This window comes from Oryctolagus cuniculus, chromosome 6 (assembly GCF_964237555.1).
Source record: "Oryctolagus cuniculus chromosome 6, mOryCun1.1, whole genome shotgun sequence".
NCBI lineage: Eukaryota > Metazoa > Chordata > Mammalia > Lagomorpha > Leporidae > Oryctolagus > Oryctolagus cuniculus.
The window spans coordinates 11,696,064-11,714,433 of record NC_091437.1 but is presented as its reverse complement, the minus strand read 5'-3'; the positions used below and the strand labels follow the sequence as shown (position 1 = coordinate 11,714,433).

The 18,370-nt window shown below is 38.9% G+C and overlaps 1 protein-coding gene across 1 annotated transcript in view; it reads right to left on the bottom strand.

Annotated features, from left to right (window-relative positions):
• Positions 1-18,370, bottom strand: part of SRFBP1 (serum response factor binding protein 1) — a 68,485-nt gene that overhangs the window by 14,746 nt on the left and 35,369 nt on the right. The window contains exons 4-5 of the mRNA XM_008254947.4: positions 8,222-8,293; positions 600-681 (exon numbers count right to left, since the gene is read on the bottom strand). Of these exons, the coding sequence (XP_008253169.2) occupies positions 600-681; positions 8,222-8,293 (154 nt within the window). The remainder of the gene's footprint in view (positions 1-599; positions 682-8,221; positions 8,294-18,370) is intronic.

Below are 18,370 nucleotides of genomic sequence, written 5' to 3'. Positions count from 1 at the left end.
ACCAAAGTTACAAAATATGCTCAGATGGAGCCATTTGAAACTGCAAAAATGAAAAGAAAAATCATTCTTTTTTCATGTCTTGGACTTAAAAAGTCATTGCATGCAAATAAATAACAAAAAAATGACAATGAATTTCTGTAATAATGATGTATCAAATATTATAAGTTGTGCTTTTAGACAAAAATAAAATAACTTGGAACAAAAGCAAAATAAATTCTAAAAATTTATTTCAAAATACATACACATAAATAAAAATTATGTCATGAAATGTACAATCAGAAGTAATGAGCTATATGAAAATTCAGAAAACCAAATGCATTCAAATTTTATTATGTATATACTATACATAAAATATATACTTATATATTATATTTTACATATGTTAATATCAGAATTTAGGGAAAAAACAAATTTAGTTTTTTGCTGACATGATACAATTTTAGGCACATTCCCAAAGAAATTTTAAAGTAACATTTATAAAGGAAAGTATTTTCAAGAGTTACAAGAACCATATAAATATTTAAAATAAGTCAATATTTACCCAAAACCACAAACCTAAGTGCTTAGTAAACATCACTTCCAGGTCACTTATTTCATACCTTTCAGCACATCGATTTTTTTCTTCAGGAGAGGGTGCACTGCTAGTCTGGCAATTGCCCTTTCAGTCGCAGTAGAATCTGGCTGCATATTGCAAATAAATGAGAATAAAAATAATGCGGCACTATTAGAAGAGATAACAACCACTGTGTTTTCACAAGGGAATTTGCAAATACTCTCATTAGACAAGTTAACTATATAATTCATGTTAAAGATAAGGATCACGCTGACAAAAATATTACTGCTTTTGAGCAACCACAATGATTATATAATCAATTAATAACAGATACTCTTTAGATACTTGGAAGTTTCCAGGATTATGCTATGTATCATCTGTGGGATATATATTTTTAAAAAGAAACACAGCATCAGATTTCAAACAACTTAAATATTTAATTCTGAAGATTAAATTATCCATGCCACTCTCCTTTGCATCGTGTTCTCCCACTGCCGATATTCTCTATCAGTCACAATGGTGTTTAAAAATGTAATAAGATCACACAATTTCCATATCTATTCTTCTTCTTTTCCTAGAAAAAATTTTATTCATTTATTTGAAAGGCAGAGTTACAGAAAGAGATATATAGGAAGAGAGACAGAGAGAGAAACAGATCTAGAGATCTTCCATCCATGAATTCTATCTCAAAATGGTTGCAAGGCTAGGACTTGGGTCTGAACGAAGCCGGAAGCTTCGAACACCATGTGGGTCCCCACATGGTGGCAGGGGCCTGAGTTCTTGGGCCACCTTCTGCTGTCGCCCAGGAACTCTAGCAGGAGCTGACTGGAAGCAGAGCAGCTGGGACTCGAACTGGTGCTCCTACAGGATGCCCGCGTCGCGTTGCTGGCTTAACCTGCTGCACACATGCTGGTCCTGCACCTGTTCTTCTTCTGGCTTTACTGCCTTCTAATGTTTAGGTATCCCATTGCAAGCTCTTCTCTAGTTGGAAAATTCCACTCCCAAACATATACAGCTGATCATCTCACTGTATTCAGGTCTCTGCTCAAATGTTACCTCTCCTAGAACAACACTTTCTTCCGCTCTCCATTTACTTCACATCACTTAGCACTGCATGGTGGAGCATATGTTTTCATCTCTGTTACGGAGGGGTTTGTTTATCTTCTTGCTACAGATTTAGTACCTAGAAGACTGACTGGAAATGGGAAGTACTCAGTAAACACTTGAAGCAAGTGAATCAATTTCACTAGCGTGTGAAGAGCAGAGCTACTAGTATGTCTTACAAGGCTAAAATATTTTCTCTTGCTTTTTACAGAAAAAAAGGTGGGATGCCTGTTATAAATTACATGCAAGTAGAATCCTTGGTTGGGGTAAACTAAAATATTATAAAGGTAAAAAGAAAAAAATTTAAGAAGGACCATGATGCTTACAAATTTAGTATGACAGATTTTTGTTTCTAGATTACGAGGTGATAATAGTAAATGTGTATTCATTTCAAAGGTAATCTTTGGGCCAGTGCTGTGGTGTACAGCTGCTGCCTGCAGTGCCGGCATCTCATATGGGAGCTGGTTCATGTCCTGGCTGCTCCACTTCCGATCCAGCTCTCTGCTAAGGCCTGGGAAAGCAGTGGAAGATGGCTCAAGTGCTTGGGCCCCTGCACTTGTGTGGGAGATCCAGAGGAAGCTCCTGGCTCCAGGCTTTGGATGAGCGCAGCTTCAGTCATTGCAGCCAATTGGGGAGTGAACCAGTGAATGGAAGACTCCCCCTCCTGCCGCCTCTCCTCTCTCTGTGTAACTCTGCCTTTTAAATAAATAAATAAATCTTTAAATAAAAAAGGTAATCCTCAATATATGACTATCCAGATAAAACTGAAATAGCTTTTCATGAGATGAGTTAGTCTTGTATGCTTCAGGTAAGAAGTTCTGGGAATGCTAAACAGACTGTGACACTGAATGTGTTCAAGAACACATAAATGCTGTTCCCAAACTGTTACAATCTTTGCTGAGCTGGGGTATTTTTCTTTCTACAGCTAGCTATCTTTCCATCTTATTTATGAACAGCAGATGTAACATGGTCATATCTAGTACTGACTGGCTACTTACCATTTTGTTAATAACCATTTTATCACTGATTTGGTAATTAATTTCATTCACTAAATACTATTTAAAAAAAAGCTTCAGGGTTAATATCTACAATTCTATAATTATATGGCAATTTAATGTATGATGATGTTCTCATTTCTTATATACTCTTAGGCCTCCTGTCTATGTTTTTAGGTTCAATCTTTGTGAAGGAGTTCTCTGGAAAGAATACTGGGTTAATAAGAAGTGAGATTGATTTTAAAAGGACAACTGTGTTACATAAACCTAGGAATGTGGTTCTCGCTATAGTTGTCATACTGGAGTTGAGCATTTTATGTAGCAGCAATGAGCTCAATGAAGATCAAGAGAGCTTGGATCTACAACATACATAGGAGTATTAAATTTGAGTAGTTATGCAGAATTACATATACCATAGCTTACAGTTGTCTAATTATATGCAATTCATGTAAGACAAATAGGTTAATCCTACTAGTAAATAAAAATAATACATATTCTATTAATAAGCACTTTGTTAACAGGACAGTTACTTTTAAGTAAGATATACTTTATGATGCTGTATACTTCAGCAGCTAATATTTAATAAGCATGTGACTTATTCAGGAAAACAATGAAGTGTGGACATTTGACTTCTTATAATCAGTCTGCATCAGAAAACATATCTTGCGCCTCTGAGGGAGTTTTGAATAGGTATAAATACAAAATTTAATTTGTATCATGAAGGAACAGCCATATCCTCAGGGCAGGCTAAGAAAAACATTGCTTCAAACGTAGAAATACAACTCTGTATAAGTACGATGGGTTGAAAATAGATGGCTTCTCAAGCTCTTACTCATTTAGCTGAGACTCTATTCAACAAAAATGTGTCTGGTAGGTAAGGGCTGTGCCTACTTTGTACAAAAATGATACTTGTGCATATACATTTCAAACCATACTAGTCCTTCTAATCCTCACAAACTGGAAATTTTGAAAGTTGGTTTCCCACAACGTGGCCAAACTTCTGAGAGAATGAACTACTCCTGTTACATAGGGATACGAAAAATGTCAAGAATACCTAGCAATATACCAAAAAACAATACAGATATAATATGGAATATTTGCTGAGTGAAGGTGCACATAGCATTTAAATTTGGGGCAAAATAAACAGAAACATGAGGGGATGAAGTATATCATCTTAATCTAATTTATTCATGACTTTGAAGGGGGAGACTATAATACATTATTGGAACATCTGCTCTGAAACAGCTATTTATTACAGAAACTAAATAAACAAGGGCCAGTGATGGTAAGTAGTAAGTAACCTGCCTAAGGGCAGGAAGCTAGTGACAAGGCCACACTAGCCGAAATGCAGAAAATGCCCGATGTTCAAGCCTCTTCCCTTCGTTAAACAGGAATATGAGCAGAGGGTGAGTTCACCACTGACAAGGAGCACACTATTAACCACTTCTCAGCAATGTATCCAAGTTGTCAACTCAGAAGGAAAACGCAGAAGATGTTCTTAAGGAGTAAATATAATACTATTACTATATTACCAAATAAGTTGTTATAATAATTAGAATCAATGCTTCCACTGAATTGAAAATTATTTACTCAAGGCATTCATAAACATCAAAATTCATTGTACAAGAAAAGTCTGGCCGGCCGCAGCACACCGGCTGCGGCGGCCATTGGAGGGTGACCCAACGGCAAAAGGAAGACCTTTCTCTCTGTCTCTCTCACTGTCTACTCTGCCTGTCAAAAAAAAAAAAAAAAAAAAAAAAAAAAAAGAAAAGTCTGGTCCTTAAAATTCCTTATACTTATCTACTAATTATTTATTAATATTTGTTCCTAATGGCTTTTTAATGATTTGTAAATCTGAACTGCTTACAATCCTGAGAGTAGAAAAAAGTACTATAATGGGGGAAAACTAGTATTAATATACACATGAACAATATGCTTTATAAACACTAAGGATTCAATTTTCTATTCTTAAAAGAACACTGAAAAATGTTATACGTACTTTTTAATTACTTGTTTTAAATAAAGCTTCAGTTAAAAATACCAATTTTGGGGTCCAAGTTGTAGTACTGTGGGTTAAGCCGTTGCCTGCAATGCTGGCATTCCATATGGGCACTGGTTCGAGCCCTAGAGGCTCCACTTCCAACCCAAATCCCTGCTTACGTGTTTGGGAAAGCAGCTGAAGATGGCCTAAGTGCCTGGGCCCCTGCTACCCACATGGGAGCCCCAGATAAAGTCCCAGGGTCCTAGTTTTGGCCTGGCCCAGTCTTGACCACTGTGGCCATTTGCAGAATAAGCCATCAGGATGGAAGACTTCTCTTTCTGTGTCTCTCCCTTTGTCTGTAAACACACTTAAAAAAATTATCAATTATAGCAATATACATAACTTCTTAATTCTTTCTATGTAAAAATCTAACAATTTTAAGCCTTTAACTTTAATCTTAAGAAAGCAGTTTTTATTTCAAGCCTTTAATTTTATTAAGAATTTTACTCCTAAAAAATCATTAACTATTTATTTATTTATCTGACAGGTAGAGTTACAGACAGTGAGAGAGAGAGGCAGAGAGATCAGGACCAGTCTAGGATTCTGAATAACTCCTCTTCCCAACTATTAGAGATAACTGTCTCTAATCTTTGTGATTCATCCCCAAATGTTTTCTCACAGTATAAACTGTGTAAAGCCCCCTTCAAATGTGTCAGTAAAGGAATTACATATAAGCACAAGAGAAAGAGAGGGGCTCAGGTGCAGTCCTTTGGCAGTGTCTGGGCTCTGCCGCATTGAGATGTCTGCATGGAGTTTCAGGCACTGAGTTAAGTACAGAATGAGTAGGGCAGAACCCGTGAGATGGTCTTCAAGTCTTTTTCCCATCTAATTTTTCTCCTGCTCATCACCCTTACCCACTTCCTCACTCTCTGTATTTACTGAGCCCTTTAGATGGAAAGGCATTGTCCTACACATGAGGATACACTGGCCATCTTTTGAGGCTCGCAGTATCACCCTAATGTAAAATGTACAAACTTCACAGAAAGCACACGGAATGCCACGGAGATAGGCAAAAGGAATACAAATATATTGATACATTTTTAAATTTAAATAAATTTATTTTGAAGCTTTTGAAAAAGGCTACCAAGTAGTCTCTTCAAACAAACAGCTTTTACACCTGCATGAAAAAGTCTTCACAATATTGAGAGGTATGAAGGAAACCACAGCTTTCCTTATTTAAAGCTGACATAATGTTTGCCATGGAAGACTGTCAGGAAATTGTGGTTTTCACACACCTCCAGTTTCTTCCATTTCAAATAAATTAAATAAAAAAATGGAAAACACCTCATCTTTTAATGGGAAAATTTTATTTTGGCTTATGTGTATTTATTGTGAGCACAAAAGCTTTTGGTCTTCAATTTTGAACATAATTTTGAGGATGCACCTCTGAATGTACACAGTAGACTAAAAATGACAAAGATCTCTTACATGCGATGTGAATTTTTGAAATCTTTTCTAAAACCAGCTCTAAATGAACTGGTAAAAGTAGAACACTAGCAGCAATACTTTAAAGTCAACTAACACTGCTAAATTAAAAGCTTAAAGTAGATAAATGAAGTGTTTTCTATAGAAGGGAAAAAGAACTATACTTTCCTATATTCTGTCTAATGAATGCTCCTATGTCAGATAAAATTCAAAAAAAAATGAAAAACTGACACATAAAAATGCAAGTTCATATGGAAATCAAATAGGTTTTGTTAAGTTAGGTTTTTTAAATAATTTCTTTCAAGATTTATTTATTTATTGGAAGACCTTTCTGTCTCTCTCACTGTATAATCCTGTCAAAAAAAAAAATTATTTATTTGAAAGGCAGAGCTACAGAGAGGCAGAGAGAGAGAGAGACAGAGTGGTCTTCCACCTGCTGGTTCACTCCCCAGATGGCCGCAACGGCCAGAGCTGAGCTGATCTGAGGCCAGGTGCCAGGAGCTTCCATTAGGTCTCCCATGTGGATGCAGAGGCCTAAGGACTTGGGCCATCTTCTAGCGCTTTTCCAGGCCATAGCAGAGAGCTGGATCGAAGTGGGGCAGCCGGGTCTCGAACGGGCGCCCATATGGAATGCCAGCACTGTAGGTGGCAGCTTTACCCACTATGCCACAGCACTAGGTCTGGTAACTTAGGTTTTGACACCCACACAGGTAAGCACTATATGTGAACATCACTGTGAAGCAAGGTAAGTAAGCCAAAATAAACCACTCTCAAATGAAAAAAATTAACTTAAAAAATAAAGAAAAACACAACACAGAAGTAGCATGACAACTTAATTAAAGAGCTTTTCCTGACACTTACCACTATTTAGATAGTGTAATTTGGTACTGGTGGTAGTGGTAGTGGGAAGCGGGAGGTGGCAGTAGGAGGAGCTGAATGAGTGCCGGGGAAGAATTACAGAAAAGAGTAAGATAGGGTGCTCCATCTGGTTTCTAGAAGAAAAACGGAAAACACTGAGGACTACAACTCAGTCCAGCGTAACCTCTTCTGAGAGATCATGAAGCTTATCACTGTTATTAATGCAAGCAGCACTACTTCCATCAGTCTGATCTGAAAGAATAGGAAATGGACAAGGATTGGGCAAAGCGATCCTCTCAGGACTGTGGTCATTTACATACAACAACGGGCATGGTCATTTGAACCATCTGTGGCTTCCTATTTGAAGGAACATCAAGAATGCATGCATCCATCCTAAGAAAAAACAGAAGGCGTCCTGTCAGCCCTGAATGAATTGGCCCAAAGAATTAAAGTTTTAAGAAAAGTTGTAAGGTCCAGTGATCCATATACATCTAGATTTTACTTAGTTTTAGAGTGACTATTTAATTCTTGGAATTATTTATAGACATGGTGCTTGTTCAAATAATATGGTACAATTATTTGATAGCATGAAGACTGCTAGGAGACAGAAAGAAATAATGTAGACTAGGGCAAAAAATCAGTAAAAGTAAAAACAGGAAACAGAAAAATCAGGTAAAGCCTGCACTCAAGTGACATTGTCTTAGGTAGACAGACATAAACCAAGTGGGCACAACGAAAATGGGGAAACAGTAAATAAGAAGCAGGAGCGACAAACACAAACAACGGAAGCTCTGGAGAAAAGTGCTGACTGTGCCACATGATACAGCATTAAGTCTCAGTCAGCTCTTTCAATTTCTTTGAACTCCATTAGCCTCATCTTTAAAGAGGTAAAAAAAGAATTCTTTCACAAAATGAACACAGACATTAAATGAATTATTCAGGAAAATGATCTGTTAAGAATAGACTGCTATTTGTAACTAACAAGGCTAAGAGACTAATAGTTATATAACACATGAAATACTATATTAACATACTTTAATGACCTTGGAGAGGCGAGATCATAGCAAAGCAAAACTTGTAAATGTTATAAGAACATTTTTCAGTAGCAATCCTGGAGTTCAGTGAGGAAAACAGTAACCGGCTTCTTGATAAGTTTTTTCTTCAGTGAAGAAAGTGACACGGAAAAAGTAAACAATACAAATGAGGTACTTTTCAAAAATCAAACAAAATTATTTTCAGATATACCTTTTTGCAGACTTTTTCAAAGTTGATATCATCACCAAGAGCAGATTTAGTTACTACATCAGGTTTCAATTCCTATAAAACAAAGTAATTTTAGTTAGGAGTCTGATTTTAAACTGTCATTATTATGAATTAAATAAGTTCCTTCCCAAGTTGTGCTCTAAGCAACGAAACCCGGTCATTTGCAACAAGATGGAGGAATTTGGAAAACATCATGCTGAGTGAATTAAGCCAGTCCCAAAGGGACAAATATCATATGTTCTCCCTGATTGGCAACAACTAACTGAGCACCAAAGGAGAAACTTGTTGAAATGAAATGGACACTATGAGAAACAGTGACTTGATCAGCTCTTGTCCTGACAGTTGATGTACAATGTAATACTTTATCTATTTTAGTATTTTTTTTGTTCTAGTACCATTGATTGAACTCTTTAATTAACACACAATTATTCTTAGGTGTTTAAATTTTAACTGAAAGTGATCCCTGTTAGGAATTTGGAAAACATTATGCTGAGTGAAATAAGCCAGTCCCAAAGGGACAAATACCACTTGTTCTCCTTGATAGGTGACAACTAACTGAGCACCAAGAAGGAAACCTGTTAAAGTGAAATGAACACTATGAGAAATGGTGACTTGATCAGCCCTCACCCTGACTGTTGATGAGCAACTTGATATGTTATCCCTCTTAGTATTTTTTGTTTGTTTGTTCTACTTAATACTTTTGGTTGAATACTGTAATCAATACACAATTCTTCTTAAGGGCTGAAACTTAACTGAAAAGTGATCGCTGTTAAATATAAGAGTGGGAATAAGAGAGGGAAGAGATGTGCAATTCGGGACAGGCTCAAGCTGACTTACCTCAAACGGTAGAGTTAGAAACATACCAGGGGATTCCAATTCAATCCCATCAAGGTGGCATGTACCAATGCCATCTCACTAGTCCCAGTGATCAATTTCTGTTCACAATTGATCATAATGATAGGACTAAGAGCCAAAGGGATTACATAAACAAGAATAGTGTCTGCAAATACTAGCTGATAGAATAAAAAAGGGAGAGAACGATCCAACATGGGAAGTGAGATACACAGCAGACCCATAGAATGGCAGATGTCCTAAACAGCACTCTGGCCTCAGAATCAGCCCTTAAGGCATGCAGATCCGGCTGAAAAGCCCATGAGAGTATTTCAGGCATGGAAAGCCAAGACACTCTGGGGGGGGAAAAAAAAACAAACAAACAAACAAACAAACAAAAAACACCTAAATGAAAGATCTCCGCGAATGAGATCCCAGTGGAAAGAACGGGTCATCAAAGAAGGAGGTACCTTTCTCTGAAGGGAGGAGAGAACTTCCACTTTGACCATGGCCTTGGCTAAATATGATCAGAGTCGGTGAACTCAGGGGGCTTCCATAGCCTTGGCAGCTCATGACAAGAGCCTAGGTTGATTACTGATGCCATAAACAAGAGTGTCAATTTGTTAAGTCAACAACAGGAGTCACTGTGCACTTACTCCTCATGTAGGATCTCTGTCCTTAGTGTGCTGTACATTGAGATTTAATGCTATAATTAGTACTCAAACAGTATTTTTCACTTTATGTTTCTGTGTGGGAGCAAACTGTTGAAATCTTTACTTAGTGTATGCTAAACTGATCTTCTGTATATAAAGAGAATTGAAAATGAATCTTGATGTGAATGGAAGGGGAGAGGGAGTAGGAAAGGGGAGGGTTACGGGTGGGAGGGACGTTATGGGGGGGAAGCCCTTGTAAGCCATAAGCTGTACTTTGGAAATTTATATTCATTAAATAAAAGTTAAAAAAAAAAAAAGAAACCTGATATGAAATAAAATTCTAACTTTTGTAAAACTGTAACTTCTACCATTACAAGAAATCACAATACTACTAAAAAGCCACAGTAAATGACTTAAAGAACTAATCTTCCTAAGAACATCAAAGTAAGTACAGAATACTGTTTTCAAGGAACTCAGTACCAGTGACAGTAACCCAAGGACTTTATAACCCAAACAGCTCTTCAAATAACCAAATCTATAGAAAAATAGTTCTGAATTTGAAAATATTCAGAGAATAGTGTATACATGTGCCTCTCTAGAGAAATCCTTTAAATGAAGAGTTTGAACCAGCAAGAGATACCTTTGATAAAAGAACTGATACTGAATATTTATTTGTACAGCAAGCATTAAAATAAATGTGGAAGTATAGAAGAAAGGACAGTACACAACGTTATGTTTTGACTAAACAGAAAAAAATGCAACTGAAAAAAAGGAGAGGAGACGGGGAAAGGCAGAGTACAATCGCTGACTATTGTCTAGGTTTAAGTAAACAGGCAGTAGTCAAATGATACCATTTAAGATGGACAGACTAGAAAATAAAAGATTACATAAGAAAATGGAAAAGTACTTTTGAGGGCACTATAGGAGCTATAAATACAACTGTAACCACGGAACACAAATACAGGCCTTTCTAAACACCAAAAGAGTTTTTTTTTTTTTTTTAAATCACAAAGCTACATCAAGTGGAGAAAAAAACAGTAAATACAGGATTGAATCCTCAGTAATTAGAATATAAAATATAACCAAATTAAGAGCATCAAGAATTTAACTTAATGTCAATTAGTTTAATGTGCTTATTAAAGAAGAACATTTTCAAATCGGATAACAAAGCAAAAACTAATTTTATACTGAACAACATACTCTTATAAATAAGAGATGAATTAAGAACATCGTATTTTAAAATGCTAAGACAGAGGGATTGCAAAGATACTCCAGGCAAGTGGGAATAATTAGAAAGCAAGGAATGAGATCATATATCGCATAAAAAATTAAGGAAGAGAAAAATGTTTAAACAACATAAAGAAAATAACATGACAATCTACATATCAAATGAAACACAGCAACTAATTATATAAGGCAGAAACTACAAAACACTACTAACAAAAGACTCTTCAGAAAGTTTAAAATATTAAAAAAAAATTGTGAGAGGCCAGCATTGTGGCATCATGGGTAACGTGACACTGGCATCTCATACATGTGCGGTTGGAGTTCCAGATGCTCCATCCCTTCCAGCTCCCTGCCACTGTACCTGGGAAAACAGCAGATGGCTCAAGAGGGCTGGCCCCAGCCACCCAAGACCTCAAAGAAGCTCCTGCTTCCTGGCTTCAGATCAGCCCAGCCCTGGCTGTTGCAGCCATTTGGGGAGTGAACCAGCGGACTGAAGATTGATTCATTCTCTCCCTCCCTCCCTATAAACTCTGCTTTCAAATAAATAAATCTTATAAAAAGAACAACCAAAGATGTTTGTACAAGGGCAAAATTGCCTAACACATTTCTCAGAACATATCCCTATTGTTAAGTGATGCATGACTATAGTTAATAAAGTAAATCTGTCTTTTGTATTTATGTAGAATATATACACAAATAGTACAAACTGTATCTTTTCAAATACACAAGACATATTTTCAAAACCTGCAGTCTATTAAAATAATCCAAATCTCATCAGGCTGGGTATATTTAAAAATACCTTATTTATCACTATTTGCTACTAGAAAGGCAAATTCACAACAGCTACAAAATAAACATAAGAATAAATCTAACCAAGGAAATTATAGAGCACTACAAGGAAAACTGTAAAACACTTCTAAAAGAAATTAAAGAGGATGCCAAGAAATGGGGAGACAAGCTGTGCTCACAGATTCCAAGAATTAATACTACTAAAGTATTCTTACTGAGCAGAGTGATCTGCAGATTGCTAACAAACGCAATCAAAATACCAAGACAGGAGCTGGTGCTATGGCATGGCCGCCTAAGGTGCTGCCATCTTATGTGGGCCCCAATTCCTGTCCCTGCTGCTCCTCTTCTCATCCAGCTCTCCGCTAATGGCCTGAGAAGGCAGTGGAAGATGGCCCACGTGTTTCAGCTCCTGATTCTGTGTGGGAGACCTAGAAGCTCATGGCTCTTGGTTTTGGATTGGCCCAGCTCTGGTCGATGTAGCCATTTGAGGAGTGAACCAACAAATGAAGACCTTTCTCTTTCTTTCTCTCTGTAATCCTACCTCTCAAATAAATAAATAATTTTAAAAAAAGGACATTCTTTATAGAAATAGAAAAAACAAAATTCACATGGAACCACAAAAGTCCTAAAATATCCAAGGCAATCCGGCAATCCCATGCAAAAAGAACAAAGCTGGAGGCGTAACAACACTTGATCTTAAAACATAACACACAGCTATAATAACCAAACAGCACAGTAGTGCAAGAAATTATAGCCGAATGGAATAGAATAGAGGACTTGGAAGTTAATCCATGCACTCATATCCAACCAATTTTCAAAACAGGTGTCAAGAATATACACAGCAGAAAGGACAACAGTTTCACTAAATGGTGCCCGAACAACCTGGATTACACACATATGCAAAAACATGTAAAGTATATCCCTATCTCTCACCATATACAAAAATAAACTAAAAATGAATAAAATATCTAAGTGTACAATCTAGAATTATGCAACTGCTAGAAGAAAACATAGGGGAAACATTTTAAGAGATGGGTATAGGCATAAAGAATTTTTAGAAAAATACCGAGTTTATTTTGGGAGATCCAAGATGGCGGATAGGGAGGGAGCTTACTGCTCTAGTCTAAGGGAAGATAGATTAAAAAAAGTGGAAAGAGTACAGTTTCAGGGAAGAGTTCGGGAGAAAATGGCAGAAGAAACTCCATGCAAATTAGAGGGAGACTGTGGACCTATGTGGAGGGTGTAGATGTGTACAACTCAGGACCCCAGGAGCCAAGAGTCTCTGCACCAGTTTTGGAGAATTAGGTGAGACTGGACTGCAGCAGCCTAAGCCACTGGTGATAAAGCTGTGAGAAGAGCCTGGCGCGAGTCTGGCTTAGAGCCCTGTGGAGGACAGTGTACCTGCAAATCTAGAGGATATAAAAAGGGGCAGGTTTCTCTCCCTGACCATGCTGCACCGGCATCCTGAAACAAGCAGAGAGAGGGTGGGTGCCATTTTGGACATACGTAACTTCTGTGCCAGCTCATTTCTGCTGCCCAGCAACCTGACACGTGGAGAGCCTGAGTCTGGTTGGGAGAACTGACAGGGGACTGGGTGCTCGTAACTGTGGGAGCCTTGTGTGCCAGGACTGTAAAAACACTGTGGCTGCATGGGAAGGTACAGGGTATGGCTGGGACTTCGGGCAGTCACTGTGGGCAGCTCTACATGCTTGGGGTTCCCTGATTCCCTGGTGAGGGTCATTGCTGTGGGATCCATGCTTACACTGAGGACCTACACAGACCCTTTGTGTGGTTATTGTGGCAACATGAACGAATATGGTACCCACTGGGGCTAGTGCCTAGGCACTGGTCTCCACTGAGGAGAGGGGGCACGTGTAAGACTACACCAACAGAGCAGAACAAACACCCCTTCTGATTTACCACGCCCAACCTGGGTGTTACCTTGATGAAGGGTGTTACCCTTCAGCCTGGAGCACTGAACAGAGCTCCCTGACCACACCCAGCACACTCCTCTGAATATTCACTGAAAAAGCAGATACTCCTCTGAGCCACAGAGGCACAGTCCACCGATAAAAACCATCACAGAGAAAACACAAAACAAAAAAAGAAACCAACAAGTATCTCCACAAATGCCTAATAATAAATACAGCAACTAAAGAAACAAGAATAAGGAAGACAACATGGTGACTCCAAAAGAACACAACACTTCAATACTAGAATGTGAAGACAAAGGGACTGAAGAAATGCCAGAAAAGGAATTCATAGGATGAATGAGAAGCAAATCCACAAACTAATGAAATACATAAATGACATGAAATAAAATTTCTCCCATGAAATTAAGATTTTTTTTTACTTTATTATTATTATTTTGGTTCACCCTCCAATGGCTGCCGCGGGTGGCGCGCTGAGGCCGGCGCGCCACAGTGATCCGAAGCCAGGAGCCAGGTGCTTATCCTGGTCTCCCATGAGGGTGCAGGGCCCAAGCACTTAGGCCATCCTCCACTGCGCTCCTGGGCCACAGCAGAGAGCTGGCCTGGAAGAGGAGCAACCGGGACAGAATCCGGCCCCCCGACCGGGACTAGAACCCGGTGTGCTGGCGCTGCTAGGCGGAGGATTAGCCTATTGAGCTGTGGCGCCGGCTGACAAAGAACTTCTAAGATCCATCCCATTCACAATAGCTACAAAAATAATCAAATACTTTGGAATAAATTTAACTAAGGATGTCAAAGATCTCTATGATGACAATTACAAAACATTAAAGAAAGAAACAGAAGATACAAAAAAAAGGAAAAATCTTCCATGTTCATGGATTGGAAGAATCAATATCAAAATGTCCATACTACTGAAAGCAATTTACAGATTCAATGTGATACCAATCAGAATACCAAAGACATTCTTCTCAGATATAGAAAAAATGATGCTGAAATTCATACGGAAACATAATAGACCCCAAATAGCTATAGCAATCTTATACAACAGAAACAAAGCTAGAGGCATCACAATACCAGATTTCAAGACATACTACAGGGCAGTTATAATCAAAACAGCCTAATATTGGTACAAAAACAGATGGATAGACCAATGGAACAGAAAAGAAATGCCAGAAATCAATCTGTGTGTCTACAACCAGCTTATCTTTGACTAAGAGCTAAAACAAATTCTTGAAGCAAAGACAGTCTCTTCAACCAATGGTGCTGGGAAAACTGGGTCTCCACATGAAGAAGTATGAAGCAAGACCCCTACCCTCACACGTTACACAAAAATCCACTCAAAATGGTTTAGTAAAGCCCTAACTCTATTACCTGATACCGTCAAATTATTATAGACCATTGGGGGACCCCTGCAAGACACTGGCATAGGCAAAGATCTTAGAAAAGACCCCAGAGGTACAGACAATCAAAGCCAAAATCAACAAATGGTATTATATCAAATTGAGAAGCTCTGTACTACAAAAGAAACAGCAAAGTGGAGAGTCAACAGACAGAATAGGAGGAATTTTCAAACTGTGTAACTGATAAAGGATTAATAACCAAAGTGTATAAAGAGATCAGGAAACTCAGAAACAAGGCGAACAACCCAGGTAGCAAATGGGCAAAGGACTTAAACAGGCATTTTTCAAAGTGGAAATCCAAATGGCCAACAGACACATGAAAAAAATCTCAGGATCACTAGCTGTCAGGTAAATGCAAATGAAAACCACCATGAGGTTTCATCTCACCCCCAAGAGACTGGGAATAGGAGAAGGAGGAAGAGGGGTGGAGGGCAGGTACAGCAGGAAGTATCACCATGTTCCTAAAGTTGTAATTATGAAATGCATGAAGTTCGCATTCCTTAAATAAAAGGCTTCTGGAGGGAAAAAAAGAAAAAATACCAAAAGCACAGGTACCAAACGCAAAAACAGACATACGATATTACATCAAACTAAGAAGATTCTATACGGCAAATTAAACAATTAACACAGTGAAAAGACAACTACAGAGTGGGAGAAATTTTTTTTTTAAGATTTATTTATTGATTCGAAAGTCAGAGTTACACAGGGCGAGAAAGAGGGCCCAAGGACTTGGACCATCTTCTTCTGCTTTCCCAGCCATAATAGAGAGCTGGATAGAAGTGGAGCAGCCTGGCAGGTGCTGCGGCTCACTAGGCTAATCCTCTGCCTGCGGTGCTGGCACCCCGGGTTCTAGTCCCGACTGGGGCGTGGATCTGTTCTGATTGCTCCTCTTCCAGGCCAGCTCTCTGCTGTGGCCCAGGAGGGCAGTGGAGGATGCCCCAAGTCCTTGGGCCCCGTACCCCATGGGAGACCAGGAGGAAACAACTTTAGGAACATGGTAATACTTCCTGCTGACCTCTCTCTCTTGTCTCTCTCTCTCACTGTCCACTCTGCCTGTCAAAAAAAAAAAAAAAAAAAAAAGCCGGCGTCGCGGCTCAATAGGCTAATCCTCCACCTAGCGGCGCCGGCACACCGGGTTCTAGTCCCGGTCGGGGCGCCAGATTCTGTCCCGGTTGGCCCTATTCCAGGCCAGCTCTCTGCTGTGGCCCAGGAGTGCAGTGGAGGATGGCCCAAGTGCTTGGGCCCTGCACCCCATGGGAGACCAGGAGAAGCACCTGGCTCCTGCCTTCGGATTAGTGCGGTGCGCCGGCCGCAGCGCGCCAGCCGTGGTGGCCATTGGAGGGTGAACCAACGGCAAAGGAAGACCTTTCTGTCTCTCTCTCTCTCTCTCACTGTCCACTCTTCCTGTCAAAAAAAAAAAAAAAAAAAAGTGGAGCAGCCAGGAGTTGAACTGGTGCCCATATGGGATGCTGGCACTGCAGGTGGAGGCTCTACCCCCTATGTCACAGTGCCCACCGCAAGAAAATATTTCCTAACAAATCATCTGACAAGGGATTAATATCCAGAATATATAAAGGAACTCAAACAGTTCAACATCAAAAACCAAATGACCTGATTAAAAATGAGCAAATGTTCTTTCTCTCAAGAACATAAACTAATGACAAAGAAATACATGTAAAAAAGGGTCACCATAACTAATCACAATGAAAGTGCAAATCAAAATTCCAAGGAGGTATCTTCTCACTGCAGACAGAATGATTAATGTCAAAAACATGAAAATTAACAAATGTTGGGGAGAATGCACAGGAAATGAAACTCTTATACACTGCTGGCAGAAATGTAAATTAACACAGCAGCTAAGGAAAACAGTTGGGAAGTTTCTTTTCAAGCTGAAAACTGGACCACTATATGTTCTAGCAACTCTACAACTGGAAATGAAGTCACTGTATCGGAGACACTTGGACTCCCATGTTTATTGCAGCATTATTACTTTAGGTAAGGGACAGCATCAGCTGAGGTATCTATAGATTGACGAAAGGATAAAGAAAATGTATTACATATACACATGGACTATTATTCAGCTTTAAATAAAGAATAAAATCCTGGGCAGACAATGTGGCATGGTTGATTAAGTCAACTTGTTCTAAACAAGGACTCGTGTTTGCTTTTCATACTACCAAAGCTACAAATGTACTCAGATAGTTTTCTCATCCTCAGTCTCAGAATCTATACTCCACGGTGTATTCCATTTAGAGGTATTAGGCTAACTTGTTAGCTTGTGAACAGGGTTATATCTGAGACCCTTCACATATCTTGACATACAGTACTGCTAACAGTCCAACAGATTCTGTCTCATACAAAAATGGACACATAATATGTACACATATTTATGTGATACAGTGTGGTAATGTAATGATGCATGTATACTACCTGTAGTGATCAAATGAGATACCAAATACTTGTATTTCTGTACATTTGGAACCTTCAAACTCTTCTATGGTCATTTTCTTACACTACAAAAGGGTGGGACCAATTCCTCCTAACTATATTTTGGTTCCTGTTTTGCAACTTCTTATGTTCTCCCCAACCCCACTCCCCACTCTTCCTCACCTCTAGTGGCTACTCTTCTAGACTACTTCTATGATATCAACTTTTAAAGCTTTCACCTGAAAGAGAACATGTGATGTTTCTTTCTGTGCCTGGTTTATTTCACTTACCATAATGTCTTCCAGTTCCACACACATCGCTGCAAATGACAGTATTTTTTGGAAAGGTTTATTCATTTATTTCAAAGGCACAGGGAGAGAGAGAGGGAGGGGAAGGAGAGAGAGGGAGAAAGAGAGAGAGAGATTTCATTCCCTGGTTCACTCTCCAAATGCCTGAAACAGCCAGAGAGCACAGTCAGGCTGAAACAGGAGCCAGGAACTCCATCTGGAGCTTCCGCATGGGTGGCAGGAGAGCAAGTACTACAGCCATTATCCACTGCCTCCCAGGAGCATTAGAAGAAAACTGGACAAGAACCAGAGTTACTGGACTTTAAGTGGCAATCTGATGCAAGATGTTGCGGTCCCAAGTGGCAGCTTAACCCGCTGTGCACTACACCTACTCAAGGACTTCATTCATTTTTATGGCTGAATAATATTTCACTGTGTATATGTGCCACATTTTCTTTATCCATTCATGCAGCCATGGGGAGTTCAGTTGATTCCATGTCTTAGCTAAAGTAAACAGTGCTGTAATAAATATGGGCGTGTAAGTATCTCTTCAAAATAATGATTGAAAAAGGCTTTTTCCTAAGGA